The sequence below is a fragment of the Rattus norvegicus genome, chromosome 4 (assembly GCF_021556685.1).
Source record: "Rattus norvegicus strain SHRSP/BbbUtx chromosome 4, alternate assembly SHRSP_T2T, whole genome shotgun sequence".
In the NCBI taxonomy this organism is placed as follows: domain Eukaryota; kingdom Metazoa; phylum Chordata; class Mammalia; order Rodentia; family Muridae; genus Rattus; species Rattus norvegicus.
Genome location: NC_141537.1, coordinates 151,757,428 through 151,774,136, shown reverse-complemented (window position 1 = coordinate 151,774,136; position 16,709 = coordinate 151,757,428). Strand labels below are relative to the sequence as shown.

Sequence of the window (16,709 nt, the reverse complement as noted above, 5' to 3'; positions counted from 1 at the left end):
TCACCCCAGGTTAGCAGAAGATGTTTAAAAACACTTCCAGCTGGGCATGGTGGCACAGGAAACAAAGGCAAAAGGATCCCGATTTCAAGGCCAACCTTGTCTACATACATAGACCTAGGCCAACAATGCAGTGAGACCCTCTCAAAAAAAAAAAAACCCACATCCAGCTATATAGGAAAAGAAAGGATTAAAGATTAGAGATCCTTCATTATTAGAGTTGTGTGTGTTTCTAATGAGACACATTATCCAAAAATAACTAAACTACATCACTAGAAACAAGTCGTTTCTTTAAAACCATGTCCAAGGACAGCTGCCAGTGTTTGTCTATAAGAGAAACCTCTCAAGTAAGAGATGGAGTGGGTGAGGGCTGCAGGCTGCTCCCTCTGCTTAGCACTGCTGTACAACAGGAAGTCCTTTGAAACGCGGTCTTGCAGTCTACTAAACACTCTTTGTGCTCAAACGTCAAGCAGTAACCAATGGCAACTTCTGTTTCCTGAATTCGTTTCTGGAACTTGCATCCATCCCTTGCAAATTCTTCCCATAATCCTTTGCGACCCTCATCACCACTTATATAATACTCAGTAACTTCTTCAAGGAAGGTTATCTTTTTTCTCTTGATATGGGTGTATCTTTCACCAAAAAGAGCCTCACCCAGCCCACAGCCCTACAATTATCTTCTTGGCTCTCTAATTAAGTTTCTTGTGCCTTACAAGAAAGTAAGGTCTGATGCCCAGACAAGACCACTGTGGCCCCAGAGGATGCCTTCGAGTCCTCACAGCCTTTCCAGCTCTTCCCTAACGTTTGGAAAGGAGCCTTAAAATTTAAAAGGTTGTAGGGGTCCTCAGAATTACAGAGAGAGTTCCACAATCTATGATTTTCTGCTTCCTCTGCACTAGGTTCCCAGTCATCCTCCTCCCCAGAACTCTGGTCAGGGGTCTCGGGAAGGAGTGTGGCCTGAGACCTCCCTACATCCGGGTTGCCAGACCAGGACTTCTCTGAATCAGATGGGTCTCTGGGGGCAATTCTGGCAGCAGTCTGAATCGTGGCTGTAAAGTGTTGGGGGTTGTAAGGATCTACACTGTAGAAAGAGTTCCAAAGGTGAAGCCCTTCGGAGTCTTGTTCCCTGTCTGATTCAGACAGGGAGCCATCACTATCAAAACCATCATACTCAGGTTCCTCATCCCAATCCTCACTTTCAGAAACGGAGCTGGTGTCCAAGTCACTGGAGGCTCCTCCCAAAATATAATCTATCAGTTTGTTGGTACAAGCTGGTCTGGGAGAAACAGGAAGGTTTCCCCCTATGTCTGAGTAGTCAATTACATTAGTGTGGTCCTCTTCACATTCTTTTTGCACACTTAACTCACAAGACAGACTGCTTCCCTGGGGGCTCTGTGAAACTTCCTCAACCACCAATTCTACTTTTTTCTCAGTGGGCTGCGGGCTGGCTCCAGCAGGGGACATAGCCTGTGCTACCTTATCTGTGCAATGTTGCGTGTCCATCCGGAGAAGGCAGTGCTCCTCCTCCAAGCTATGATAGCCATTGTCTTGGTCAGGGGTTGGTAACTCTTGCCTCTGAAGGAATTCTAGCCGTTTCATCCGAATGTGGTGGATTTCCGGCAGGCCTTCTGTAGAGAGGGCTGGACACCTCCGCCAGGCAGTTGCCGACATCTCAGCACGCAGCGGCTGGAGTGACAACCACCTTCAGAAAGGTAACAGCTCTCTGGGGATAGCGCTCGGAAATCCACAAGTTGGCCACCTCAGATGCTGTTCTGACAGCGCAGCTCTAACTGGGGAAGGCAGTCCAGGTAGGAAGGGTTCAGGAGATAGGAAACTACCTTGAAATTGCCCAAGCTCTGAGTGCTCAGAGGCCCAGAGGATGAAGAGCCAAGTTCTTGGTGGGAGACTAGATCGGTTTGAAGAGGACGGGGCAGCAACTCCACTCCCCACAGCTGCTGCTCCATGAGGAAAGTGTGCGCTGTAGAGTCTAAAGCTCTTTCCTGGGCCTTGAGTTTCAATTCCAGGTCTGAGGACGAGCACTGCCACTGGAGTCCGTCCTCTAGCCGATCAAGAGAACTGACAGCCAAGTCTTCCGAAGAAAAATCCAGCCGCAGAGAACTCAAAGATTTCTGCAACGTGGGAGCGGCTGATTTCCTCCGGTCCTCTCAAAACTCACAGGGAGCTGTAACTTGCTGAAAAGTATAGCCATCTGGTCAGAATCATGCCACCGAAAAGCTGACTCCAAATAAGCAGCTTCTGGAGCAAGCTAGGGAGAGCAAGGAACTGGGAATGCAATTTGGTCCAGTACCTGGTCTGAGGCTCGGACCAGGCAGAGTCCTCGAGATTTGGTTGAGAAGAAGGTTTCGGGAACTCAGAAGTGCAGGCGTGTGATCGCCCTAAGGAAGGGCAGCATAATCAGGAGCCCATCCGAGAGGTAGGCGGCTTTGAGCCCTGTGTGTTCCCGTCTCCATCTCCTTTCCTTGGCAACTTCACGGGCAGGAGTACGGAGCTCAGCGGCATCAGAGCGAAGCCCACACCTCTTAATAGTGTCACTCCCTGGTAGGAAAGCATTAAAATTGATATGTCTACAACTTTATGGGCCTCTGAAGGGCATTCTTATTCAAACCAACACCCCCCCACACACAGTTTAGTGCATCTTTTAACCCTCAACAAAGAATATTCTTCTTTCAATAGATGGCAATTAACTCACAGAAGCACACTGTGCAGACCACACTGTGGTCATTATGCAGAGATTATAAACTACAGGGTGCTCAATAATGAATGGGATATCTATATTGAACCCCTCCTCTATGGTTCATGGATCTTCATGGAAGAGGGTTTGGAAAGATTGTTCAAGTCAGAGACGGTCAATGGGAACGTGGAAAGTGTTTTCAAGATACAACACAGCAATTGTACATAGGAACTCAGATTGGCTGTGTGCTGCACAAGTTCAAATGAGACAAAATCCCAGAAAGAAGTGGGGAGGTGAGTAGGACGTGCCATCCCTAGCTGAGGAGAGATTGGAATCTGCAGCTGCAGGAGGCAGGAGAATCAGGTTTACTTAGGATGTGATAGGTCATGGTAGATCAGCTGTGCTCCATTGCAGGCTCCACATCAAGAGTATTGGGACAGCAAAATTAAAACTTAGTGAACCAGAGAAAGAGGGTATTTAATCTTCAAACAGTGCAATCCAAATAGCACAAATCAAAACACAAAACAAACCCTTTTTACTACTTTTCCTTTGAGTTCTGAAACCTGAAGGGGGTCAGCTGGTTGATTTAGTGGTTTCTACTCAAAGTTTAGAGCTCTCTCTCTCTTGCTCTCTCTCTCTCTCTCTCTCTCTCTCTCTCTCTCTCTCTCTCTCTCTCTCTCTCTCTCTCTCTCCCCTCTCTCTTAGACCAAGCTGACCTAGAACTCACAGAGATCCTCTTGCCTCTCTGCCTCATGCATGCTGAGATTAGAGGTGTGCACCATTACTTCTGGCCTCTACCCTGGGATTCTCCTAAGACTGATCAAAAATGACTGGAGCTTGGGCTAGAACTATTAAAAGTCTTCCTCATTCCTATGTCTGCTGCATGGTCAAGACAGAATCAGAGGACTGTGGTAGCACCTTCAGCCTTTCTCAACTGCCATGCCGCCTCCCTGAATTATGTCTCAGATGGTATCTTCCAACTTCCTGAATGTCCTATGTTAATAGTTGACTCTGAAGAGAATTTTCTGGAAGAGGAAACCATCCAGTAAATGTCTTGCTTTCTAAGTCTTTTCTAGACGTTTCCAACACATCACAGCACTTCCATCACATCTCCCACACCCTCTGATCTCTGTCCTTACCTTTCATTCTATTGTCATGGCCTTTATCACTCCCACTTCTCTCTCTAGCTAACCAAGTTCCTAATATTTCAATACACAAGCAAATGCCCTTTAAAATCCATTCCTTGTATGTTTTGTTCCTGCAGTTCTTTCAAGGAATAGCAATTTCTAGACTCTATTTATAATTTTTTCTGTCATGAAGTCATCATTTACACTGAGTCCTTTACAGCCAAGTGGTAAGTTCTCTCAGTTCATTTGTTGCTATGTTTGTTGTTTCTTTTTCATTTACTCTGTGGCCTAATAACATCCTATCTTTCCATTCCTGCGAAGAGTTTTGACACTGAGTTTATAGCCCAATGAATGTTCTATTATGATAAAGTGCTCATGTTCCAATGGGCATCCTACAAATGCAAAATAAAAGAATGTGCTAATTATTCAGGCCCTGTCTGTTCATTGGGGGCTCCCACAATTCTGAACACTTACTATTATTCTTCCCTGTTAATAACTGAAGCAATGACATTGAACTTCCACCCACAGTTGTGTGTTCTTTATTCTTGTGCTAGCGATTGCAGTTTTTCCTGTACAAAATCTACCATTTTGTACACACACACACGCACACACACACACACACACGTATCACTACTGCATCTTTGTGATTGGGTCATTATTTTTACACTCTACTTGGAGTGCTGTTATTTCATACCATCTGCTCTTTTGAAATTTTGCAGTTGTGAATTTAAGACTGTCTCTATGTTCTTAAAATTTAAGTCATAATCATCTCATATACTAAAAGCCTCTTTATCTAAAATAAAAGTCTTAAACTACTTACACTTTGTCATTATGGTAAAGTTGGAATTACCTCTGTGGACTCAATGTTTGTTTCAGTTTGTCCTTTCTATAATATAAGAAGACAGTGCTTAGGTATTCTTTGCTGTGATTAACACCAAGGCCAGAAACATCTTGGGAAGTAAAAGGTTTATTTGACTTCCAGGTTATAGTTCATTAATGGAAGCCAGGGAAGGATCCCAAGGCAGGAGCTTGAAGTAGAAATGGCGGAAGGCTGTGGCTTGCTGGCAGACTCCTATGGTCACAGTCACTGGCCTTTCCCACACAGCCTGAGCTCACCAGCCTGAGGAAGAGGATAGCACTGCTCATGTGTGCTGGGCCCTCCCATGTCAGTCAACAGTGAAGACAATGCCCTACAGACATATACACCAGCCATCTGGTGGAGGCCATTCTCCTACTGAGGTTCAATTAAAAAAAATAACCTAACCAGGACACGGGTGTTTTCCTGTGTTGCTGTCTAGTCAGCTTGTCTCATGACACATGACTGATTAGATCCATTTTGCCTCAGTGCTAAGATGCAGACCTGACCTTGTCCATGAATTCATATCAAGAAATGTGATTATTACAGTCTGATTTCTTTCAACTCTGAGGTAATTTCTCCTGAATTATTTGCATTTCACCAGCACGGTAACCAACCTACAACTCTAGTCAGCTTAACAATCCATCGTTCCTATGACCTTTTGTTGGTCCTTCAGTTTATGGCTCAGAGTGAATTCAGCCTGGTAAATAAAGAAATGTATCCAATATAAATGAAAGAAAGTAATGGGGACTTTTGATTTCAAGGCTTTACATTTTAGTGAAAACTAGAGGTGTGATGATGTCTGTTTGTATGCTAACATGCTTCATGAGAAACAAATGTAGTAAGTGATGAAAAGTAGTTTATTATTAATATGACAGTTATTGTTTATGGGGTATTCATATTTTAGTATGATAATCACATAAATCTGGCATCAAACAAATGTTTCATTCTTAATACTCATTAATTAAATAATCCATTCTAAACATTACCCTCAAGACGCACTTGGTTCCTCTAGAGGATCTGTGAAATCACACGAAAAACACACATCAAATCATGCATAGATAATTTGAGCCACTTTGTTCAAACTATAACATGTATGTAATATATATGAGGCTGTGGTCTTAATTGCCACCAATATAGGAAGAATTTTCATCACAAGATTATTAATGACTCCATATGGAATTACAGAATATGCCATCCATTTTTGTAATAACAAAAAAAGCAGAATTTGATGTGATAAAATAGAAAATTTAAATGAAATTGGTGTTAGACTAAGTCAAAGGGAAGGTGCGTTGCTCCTCTGATATCTGTGTAATTGAATGTTGGACAGAGCATCCCTCAGAGCCTGGTGGACCTGCTTGTTACGCAGGGTGTAGATGACAGGGTTCAGAAGGGGTGTCACTACTGTGTTCACAAGAGCAGCTTCTCTGTTGGTGTCCACTCTGCTTCTCTGCTTTGGCTTCAGGTATATAAATGCACAGCTGCCATACATTAGAGAGAGGACAATGAGATGAGAGGAGCAGGTGGAAAAAGCTCTCTGTCGCTCCCTGGCTGAAGGGAGTCGCACTATGGTGACTACTATATTGCTGTATGCAAAGATGGCAATCAGAAAGGAAGTAAAAACCACGATTAAAGCTAGGTTAAAAAACAGCATCTCAATAGACCTGGTTTCTGAACAGGAGAGATTTGCCAATGGTCCAAAATCACAGAAAAAGTGAGGAATAACATAGGGGCCACAGTAAAATGACTGGGAAAGCAACACAACTGGAATGGACATGAAGAGGATTCCCAAAACTAAAGAGACAGTAACGAGAAGGAAGCACATCCTTGGGCTCATGATGGTTGGATAATGTAGAGGCTTGCAGATGGCCAGATAGCGGTCCAGGGATAACACACCCAAAAGGAAAAAGACTGTTGCACCCAGGATAAAAACAATAAAGGCCTGTGAGAAGCAGGCCACAAAGGAAATCTTTTGCCTCCCTGACAGAATGATGGTGAGGAGCTGGGGGATAACAGTAGTTATAAAACAACACTCCACAAAGGAGAAGGTGCTGAGGAAGAAGTACATGGGCGTCTGCAGTCGGTGGTCCACACAGGTGATGGTAATTATGAGCATGTTGCCCATGAGAGAGGCCAAGTAGGCCAGCAAGTGCAGTAGGAAGAAGAGGATCCTCAGGTGCTCGGCCACAGGGAACCCCTCAAGGATGAACTCCAGGACCAAAGTCCCATTTCTTGTTTCCTCTGACATCAGCCATTCCATTTCTTCACTCTGGCACTGAGTGTCTTTGCAGAACAAGGACTGAAAGTGGAGAACCATGTGTCTCTAAAACTGTAAATGACATTTGGTAAACAGGGAGTCCAATGTGTCATTTTGCCCATTTTGAAGGAAAAATACTGAATATTACTATGACTGACTTTATAATCCCTGCACCCTAAGATGCTATCTACAGAGGAAATGCTTGTGCCATGCACCTGCATTATTGATAAAGTCACTCACCAGTGCTGGTCACTTTCCCATGTGGTTGGCTGCTTACAGAAATCAAGGTTACACACTTTTATCTACTTAGTCATGGTGCATGTTTCTAGTAAAAGCATATTTATGTCACACAGGCCCAGATAAATTTGCAAAGGAAAACTACAACTTAAAAATCAGCCTGATTCTGGGAGTGTAGGTGAGGGGTAGTGCACCTAAATAACAATGTGATATTGTGGTTTTAATTCCCATGACACACAATGAAAGTAACAAAACAAGCCAGACAAACCAAGATTTCATTCATAGGAATGAGACAGGTGGATCAGCAGTTACAGGCATCAGTTATTCATGCAGAGGATCTGAGGTCAGTTCCCAGATCATACATGACAGCCCATCTGGAACTCCAGTTTCAGAGGATCCTTTTCTTTTTTGTCGCCTCTGAGGGCACGAGGCATGCAGGTTGTTCACATACACACAGGCAACCAAAATACTCAATACACATAAAATAAGAAATCTGTAAAAGAGTTGAAGTCCGAAGCCATTCATCCCACAAAATATATTCCATCATCATACCTTAGCATTTTTCCATGGTTCATCACATTTTTATTAGGAAAAAAGCAAAAATCCTGTACTTCTGTAGTCTTCTTTGCAGACCTACGAACTGAACAAGATTAGAAGACCCACAGAGTCAACTCTAGCTCGGTGGTTAAAGGCTCAGGTCTAGTTGTTTTCATTTAGAGCCCCAGCGCAACAGCGAAAATTCAGACTCCCTACACCATGTAAAAATCCATGAGTGGTGAATTGCAGCTGTAAGTCCAGTATTAGACAAGGCAAAGACAGGCAGGTACCAGGAGCCCACAGGATACTCTAGCCAGTCTACTTGAAACAATGAGCCCCACATTCAGTAAGAAATTGTAATTCACAAATTAGTGATGAGTAGGGTTATCCAAAAATCAACCTCTGGCTACTAAAGGAACATCTCCAGTTAAATACTCTTTCCCTGTAAATGGATAAAGTCCTTGTATGTGAGACTTTGTCATTCTGGTCCACTAGCGTCAATCTCCTGTTTAAGACCTAACTATCTGACTTGGAACAAGTTATCAGAACTGTAGTGAAACCAGGTTGAAAAAAAAGCACCATTTACAGCAAACAAATGGCAAGACGTTCTCTTAACACTGAAGGCCACAGCCTTGTAACAAGCAGCTCACAGCAACCAGAACCCTGCCCTCTCTTTTCACTCTAAGGGAAAAACTCACCACATTGGTCCTGACAGCTGAAGCGTAAGGAAATCCACACCTCCATTGTAATGCTCATAAATTCTCCAGAGGTAAATCCAACATCTGCCCGATATCCTTCTCCAATCAGCTAACAGACTAAGAACTGCATTAAACCAACTATATCTCAGTGGAAATCTTGAGTGGTAACTATAGAAAAACCACTACACAGGGTTGGGGATTTAGCTCAGTGGTAGAGCGCTTGCCTAGCAAACACAAGGCCCTGGGTTCGTCCCCAGCTTGGAAAAAAAGAAAAGAAAAAAAGAAAAGAAAGAAAAACCACTACACACATTTCCTCATTGTTCTCTGAAAAATTGGTAAGGGAATTCATCTGGAATTAAAAGAAAGGCTTAGTGAGTCTCCAGGATCCCAAACCTCATCCTGCTACCTTTCATATGCCAGCATCAAAAAGAAACCCCACTGTCAGGAACATAATACAGTCAGGGTAGAATGTAGGAGACTCTTCACTCAATATGACATACCTAAATATTTTCAACATTGATACTATTTCTTTAAAGTGCTTTCCAAGGCACTGAATTTCTCATTTTTGCCAACACCAAAACCAAAGCATGCATGATCAACTGATATTTCATTTACAACACTGTTAAATTACCAACTCTGTTAAATTATCCTTATCCAGAATGATAAGGATAATTATACCACCAGGAGCAGATATAAAAGGAACCTGAATTTGTTCCAACATATGTTTAGTAGTGGACTGTCTCTTGATACTAATCAGGGACTACCAGGTCCAGTAGGTAGCACCAAGAGACACTAAGTATCATTAATGGGTGAAGCAAAACCCTTACAGACCTGTGTCACCCTAGGATCCCTCATGATTGACAATTTAACAGTGTTGTGAATGAAATATCTCTTGATCTATGATAACAATAGTAAGCTTGTATGAAGTATTATATCTGATAACACATAATGATTAGTAATTATAATTTTTACATCATGAACATATTTTAAACTGGAATACATACAATCCCCCAAAGTTTCATAAATTTCTAAATTGCATAATTCTGGGGTTTTAAAAGCATTTTTGTTCACATTTCAAATGATATCCCCTTCCCTGTTGCCCCTCCACAACCTCCATTTTATCCTACTTCTCCCCTCTTCATGTACCTCTATGTGGGTGCCCCTCCACACACTCATCCACTCTAGCCTCACCACTCTAGCACCACCCTACAATGGGAGATCGACCCTCCACAGGACCAGGGCCTCCCCAGCCATCGCTATCCCATAAGGCCATCCTCTCCTACATATGTGTCTGGAGGCAGGAGCCCCTCCGTGTAGACTCTTTGATAATGGTTTACTCTCTGGATCTCTGGGTTGTCTGGTTAGTGGATATTGTTCTTCCCATGGGGTTGCAATCCTTTTCAGCTCCTTCAGTCCTTCCCCCAGCTCTTCCCTTGGGGTCCCTGCCACTCACTGCATGCAATGGTTGGCTGTGAGGACCTGCATCTGTATTGGTCAGGTGCTGGTAGGAACACCCAGGAGAGAACACTGTTCTCAGGGAGCAGCCATACTGGCCGCCTCTCAGGAAGTGCTTCCTGTCATCAGCAATAGTGTTGGGGTTTGCTGTGTGCAGATGGGATGACCCCTCGGTGGGGATGTCTCTGGGTGGCCTTTCCTTCAGTCTCTGTTCCATTTTTGTCTCTGTCTTTCCTTTAAACAGAAACATTTCTGGGTTTAAAATTTTGAGATGGGAGGGTGACCATATCCCTCAACTGGGGGACTTGTCTACTTGATGTGGGCTTCATAGGTTCTATCTCCCCTTTGCTGGTTATTTCAGCTAATATCATCTTTCCATTTTCATGAGGTCCCATTTATCAGTTCTTGTTCTTAGAGCTTGATCCATTGGAGTTCTGTTTAGGAAATTTCCTCCTTGACAATGAGTTCAAGGCTTCCACTTCCTCTTCTGTTAGATTCAGTCTATCTGGTTTTACATTGAGGTCCTTGATCCACTTGGACTTGAGTTTTATGCTTGGTGAGCAGGACCATTTATTGAAGATGCTGACATTTTTCCATTCTATATTTTTAACTTCTGTGTCAAAGTTCAAGTGTGCATAAATGTGTGGTTTTATTTCTGGGTCTTCAATTCTATTCCATTGATCAGTCTGACTGTCTGTGTACCAATACCATGCAGTTTTTATCCCTATTACTCTGTAGTAGAGCTTTTTTTAAAATCTCATCTGTATTTACCTTTTTAAAGCAGAATGTGATTGGGCACTGTTATTTTCACATTCACAAACCTTGCTGAGTTACAAGACCTAGGGGAACTTAGAGTTTTGTTCTCCGTACTTTGGAAAACAAGCCACTTGGGGAATTCCTCTGTCAAGTCGTTTTAGCTTGTGTTTACTTCTAAGACTAGTACATGCAGAATTAACTACAGAGAATGAAAAATTTTTAAGATGGAACTTAAATCATCTTAATTTGGTCAACTAAGGAATCCAGCTCAACAGCTAAACACTTCAGACCATATAGTTAACATTAACAGTAGGTTACATTACATCTTACAACAAGCGTTCTATCAACCTCTTGAGTCAAAGCTATAGTGTCACAGTATCACATGTGGAAATTTTTATCTTCCCCTTAGTTTTCATGCCATACAGATGTTTTAAATGTCAACAAAAATAAACAAAAATCATGGAAAATACATTATCAGAAGGAATGAAGGTAAGCATCAGACACATAGTTCTGGTGAAGCCTAGTCTACTTCTTCCATGAGTGACGTGTCGTCATCTCCTTCCAGGGGTAGCATTTCTTCAGTTACAGCAGCACTGGTATCATCCACAGTAGGATCATCCTCATCAATACCTAGACCAAGCTTGATCATCCTGTAGATCCTGTTAGCGTGGGTCTGGGGATCTTCCAGACTGAAGCCGGAAGACAGGAGTGCTGTTTCGTACAGTAAGATGACCAGATCTTTCACAGACTTGTCATTCTTGTCAGCCTCTGCCTTTTGCCTTAAGGTTTCAATAATGGAGTGATCAGGGTTTATCTCCAGGTGTTTCTTTGCTGCCATGTAGCCCATTGTTGAGTTGTCTCTGAGGGCTTGAGCTTTCATGATTCTCTCCATGTTTGCTGTCCAGTCATATGTGCTTGTGACAATACAGCATGGGGATGTCACCAATCGGTTTGACACAATCACCTTTTCAACCTTTTTCTCCAAGATATCTTTCACAATTTTGCAGAGGTTCTCGAATTTTGTCTTTTTCTCTTCCTGTTTCTTCTTTTCCTCTTCATCTTCTGGAAGTTCCAGTCCTTCTTTGGTAACTGACACCAAGGTCTTGCCCTCAAATTCCTTCAGCTGTTGCACACAATACTCATCAATGGGCTCAATCATATAGATTACTTCTAAGCCATGCTTTTGGAGACATTCCCCAAAGGCTGAGTTAGCAACCTGGTCCTTGGTCTCACCTGTGATAAAATAGATGCGCTTCTGATTTTCCTTCAGTCTGGTGCAACAGTCCTTCAGAGAAACCATCTCATCCCCAGAAGCAGATGTGTAGTATCTCAACAGCTCTGAAAGCTTCTTCCGATTTTGAGAGTCTCCATGAATTCCAAGCTTTATATTTTTTGAGAGGGTTGGGGATTTAGCTCAGCGGTAGAGCGCTTGCCTAGCAAGTGCAAGGCCCTGGGTTCAGTCCCCAGCTCCGAAAAAAAGAAAAAAAAAAGAAAAAAATATTTTTTGAGAACTACTCATAAAACTTTTTGTAGTTCTCTTTATCTTCAGCAAGTTCAGTAAATAGTTCTAGGCATTTCTTGACCAAATTCTTCCTGATAACTTTCAGAATTTTGCTTTGTTGCAGCATTTCATGGGAAATATTTAGAGGGAGATCCTCAGAATCCACCACCCCTCTCATGAAATTCAGATACTCGGCGATTAACTCCTCACAGTTATCCATGATAAAAACTCTGTGAACATACAACTTGATGTTGTTCCTTTTCTTTCTGTTTTCAAATAGATCAAAAGGAGCGCGTCTTGGGACAAAAAGAAGAGCCCGGAATTCTAACTGTCCTTCAACAGAAAAATGCTTTACTGCCAAATGTTCTTCCCAATCGTTGGTTAAGCTCTTGTAGAACTCTCCGTATTCTTTATTCGTAATGGCATCAGTATATCTGGTCCAAATCGGCTTTGTTTTGTTGAGTTCTTCTTGATCAATGTACTTTTCCTTTATCTTCTTTTTCTTCTTGTCACCATACTTCTTCTCTTCTTCTTCTTCATCAGAACCAACATCTTCTATTTCAGGCTTGTCATCAGACTCCTTTTCTTCTTTTTCTTTCTCTTCCTTTTCTTCAGCCTCATCATCACTGACTTCCTTGTCATGTTCCTTCTCCACAAAGAGAGTAATGGGATAGCCAATAAACTGAGAATGTTTCTTCACAATTTCTTTTATTCTCCTTTCCTCCAAATATTCAGTTTGGTCTTCTTTCAGATGCAAGATAACCTTTGTTCCATGACCCATTGGTTCACCTGTGTCAGTCCTCACAGTGAAGGATCCCCCAGCTCAGGACTCCCAGGCGTACTGCTCATCATCATTATGCTTCATGATGACAGTTACTTTCTCAGCAACCAAATATGCGGAGTAAAAACCAACACCAAACTGGCCAATCATAGAGATATCTGCACCAGCCTGCAGGGCCTCCATGAAGGCTTTGGTGCATGACTTGGAAATAGTGCCAAGGTTATTGATCAAGTCAGCCTTGGTCATTCCAATGCCGTATCCACAATAGTAAGGGTTCAGTCTTGCTTGTTGGGAATGAGATTAATGTGCAACTCCTTCCCCAAGTCCAGTTTATTAGGATCTGTCAAGCTTTCATATCTGATCTTATCCAGAGCATCTGAGGAGTTGGAAATGAGCTCCCTCAGAAAGATCTCTTTTTTCGAGTATAAAGTGTTGATGATCAAGGACATTAACTGGATAATTTCTGCCTGAAAGGCAAAGGTCTCGACCTCCTCCTCCTCCATTGGTCAGTCTTGGGTCTGGGTTTCCTCAGGCATCTTGGCTGAATGAGCACACATGAAACGTGACTAACCGCACCAGGACACTGAAGCAAATATAATAGAACTTGAGGTCAGGAATGGTGATTCCCCCAGCCGTTTACAATTTGCAAATTCATTTGGAATAACAAAAAACCCAGGATAGCAAGAACTATACTCAACAATAAAAGAACTTCTGTGGGAATCACCATCCTTGACTTCAAGCAGTATTACAGAGCAATAGTCATAAAAAATGTATGGTATTGGTACTGAGACAGGCAGATAGATCAGTGGAACAGAATTGAAGACTCAGAAATGAACCCGCACACCTATGGTCACTTGATCTTTGACAATGGAGCTAAAAACCATTCAATGGAAGAAAGATAGCATTTCCAACAAATGGTGTTGGTTCAACTGGAGGTCAGCATGTAGAAGAATGCAAATCAATCCATTCTTATCACCATGTACTAAGGTTAAGTCCAAGTGGATCAAGGAACTCCACATCAAACCAGATACACTCAAACTAATAGAAGAAAAGTGGGGAAGAATCTCAAACACATGGGCACTGGGGAAAATTTCCTGAACAAAACGCCAATGGCTCATGCTCTAAGATCAAGAATCAACAAATGAGATCTCATAAAACTGCAAAGCTTTTGTAAAGCAAAAGATACTGTCATTAGGACAAAAGGATTGGGAAAAGATCTTTACCAATCCTACAACTGATAGAGGGCTAATATCCAAAATATACAAAGAACTCAAGAAGTTAGAATCCATAGAGCCAAATAACCCTATTAAAAATGGAGTACAGAGCTAAACATTCATTCTTAGCTGAGGATTATTGAATGGCCAAAAAGCACCTAAAGAAATGTTCGATATCCTTAGTCATCAGGGAAATGCAAATCAAAACAACCCTGAGATTTCATCTCACACCAGTGAGAATGGCAAAGATAAAAAACTCAGGTGACAGCAGATGCTGGCAAGGATGTGGAGAAAGAGGAACACTCCTCCATTGTTGGTTGGATTGCAGACTGGTACAACCATTCTGGAAATCAGTCTGGAGGTTCCTCAGAAAATTGGACATTGAACTACCTGAGGACCCAGCTATACCTCTCTTGGGCATATACCCAAAAGATACCCCAATGTATAAAAAAGACACATGCTCCACTATGTTCATAGCAGCCTTATTTATAATAGCCAGAAGCTGGAAAGAACCCAGATGCCCTTCAACAGAGGAATGGATTAAAAAATGCAGTATATCTACACAATGGTTACTACTCAGCTATCAAGCCTTCATGAAATTCATAGGCAAATGGAATGAACTAGAAATATCATCCTGAGTGAGGTTACTCAATCACAGAAAAACACACTTGGTATGCACTCACTGATAAATGGATATTAGCCAAAAAGCTCGAATTACTCAAGATGCAATCCACAGACCACAGGCAGCTCAAGAAGAAGGATGACCAAAATGCACATGCTCCCACTCCCACATTTCCACTTGTGGAAAAATATATATCCATAAGAGGGGATATGGAAGCAAATTTTAGAGCAGTGACTCAAGGAATGGCCACTAAGTGCCTGACCCACATGTGGCCCTTATAAATACAGCCACCAAAACTAGATAAGATTGATGAATCTAGAAAATGCATGGTGAAAGGGACAGGATATTGATCTCTCCTGAGAGATACATCCAGAGCATGTCCAATACAAAGATCAATGCTAGCAGCAAACCCTTGTGGGGAATTAGAGGAAGTATTGAAAGAGCTGAAGGAGCTTGAACCCCATAAGAACAACAATGCCAACCAACCAGAGCTTCCAGGGACTAAATCACTACCCAAAGCCTGTACATGGACTGACCCAGGGCTCCAACTGCATATGTAACAGAGAATAGCCTTGTTGGGGGCACAAGGGGAAGGGGAAGCCCTTGGTCCTACCAAAGTTGGCCCCCCGGTGCAGGGGAATATGAGGGAGGCAATAAGGGCGATGGGGGCTTATGAACAGGAAACTGGGAAGGGGAATGACATTTGAAATGTAAGTAAAGAAATATATCAAATAAAAAAGTTTTTAAAAAAGAATTGTTTTTGCTATCCTAGCTTTTTTGCCTTCCCAGATGAATTTGAGAATTTCTCTTCCCATGTCTTTGAAGAATTGTGTTGGGATTTTGATGGGGATTGAATTGAATCTGTAGATTACCTTCAGTAGGATGGCCATTTTTACTATGTTAATTCTGCCAATCCATGAGCATTGGAGATCTCTCCATTTTCTGAGATCCTCTTCGATTTCTTTCTTGAATCCAACTAGTAAAACAAATGTTGGACAGTTCATTTTATTGTCAAACACTGGAATACACTTTCTACCTTGCATATGCTAAAAGTTGGTTCCCCCAGAGGTGTCAGCTCTACTTAGCTCTACACTAATATATGTCTACATCTATGGCAGCAACTGTGAGGTTGATTTCAAGTCTAAAGCAGAGTATCCTATAGGCAATAATAGATAAAATTTGTCTGTTAGGTATTTAGTAGAGAGAGGGCTTGCTAAGTTCCCAAGCTGACCTTGAACTCCTGGGTTCAAGGAATCCCACAGTTTCAGAAGTACTGGAATAATTAGTACAGGCCACAGTACCTTGAAACTTCAACTATAGCTCCCAGTACTAGAGTTAAGTGTCAATGTGGACATCCACACTCTGGGGACGGGTGGCACGAACATACAGAAATGTACCATCTATGCTGCTGACTTACCCCTCTAACTTTCCCTGAGTGTTTTCAACTTACATTAAAAAGGAGAAATTAATGGAGTATCTACACTAGCATTCTAACAACCAGCTGTCTAAGGTTTACAGACTTCCCTATCACACTGTCATCTTCTTACACTCACAGAGACCCATTCCAGGCAGGTCTGGTATTCTCTGTCCATGACGTGCTTCCTTTATGTTCCATATATATGACTTTCTTCATATTCCCTGACAGTAGTGTTATACTTTCTAGAGATCCCATAGCATACCCACCACGTATGTAACAGTTTATGTGACTACTAACCTATAGTTGAGATACACACGTTCTATTCCTTAAAAACACAAAAGCTCACTTTTGTGAAAAATATTCCAAGATTACTGTCTCCAAAAGAACATCAAGTCAAACAGTTGGCCATACTTTTATTTACTGCATATACTATAAACATTAACAATACATGCCTCAATTTTTTTAATTTATTTAATCTGAGACTTGAAGTACTTATCATGCAGATCTTTCACTTGTTTGGTTAAAGCTACCCCAAGATATTTTATATTATCTGTGACTAGAG

At 42.0% G+C, this 16,709-nt stretch overlaps 1 protein-coding gene and 2 pseudogenes across 1 annotated transcript; all 3 read right to left on the bottom strand.

Annotated features, from left to right (window-relative positions):
* Nucleotides 1–269: 269 nt before the first annotated feature.
* Nucleotides 270–2,468, bottom strand: LOC147995031 (protein phosphatase 1 regulatory subunit 15B pseudogene; annotated as a pseudogene).
* A 3,480-nt stretch (nucleotides 2,469–5,948) lies between these two features.
* On the bottom strand, nucleotides 5,949–6,932 carry Or6d13c (olfactory receptor family 6 subfamily D member 13C). Its single transcript, NM_001000991.1, is given in 1 exon segment — nucleotides 5,949–6,932. A coding segment is annotated over 1 exon segment (984 nt).
* A 4,161-nt stretch (nucleotides 6,933–11,093) lies between these two features.
* On the bottom strand, nucleotides 11,094–13,430 carry Hsp90aa1-ps14 (heat shock protein 90 alpha family class A member 1, pseudogene 14; annotated as a pseudogene).
* Nucleotides 13,431–16,709: the final 3,279 nt, after the last annotated feature.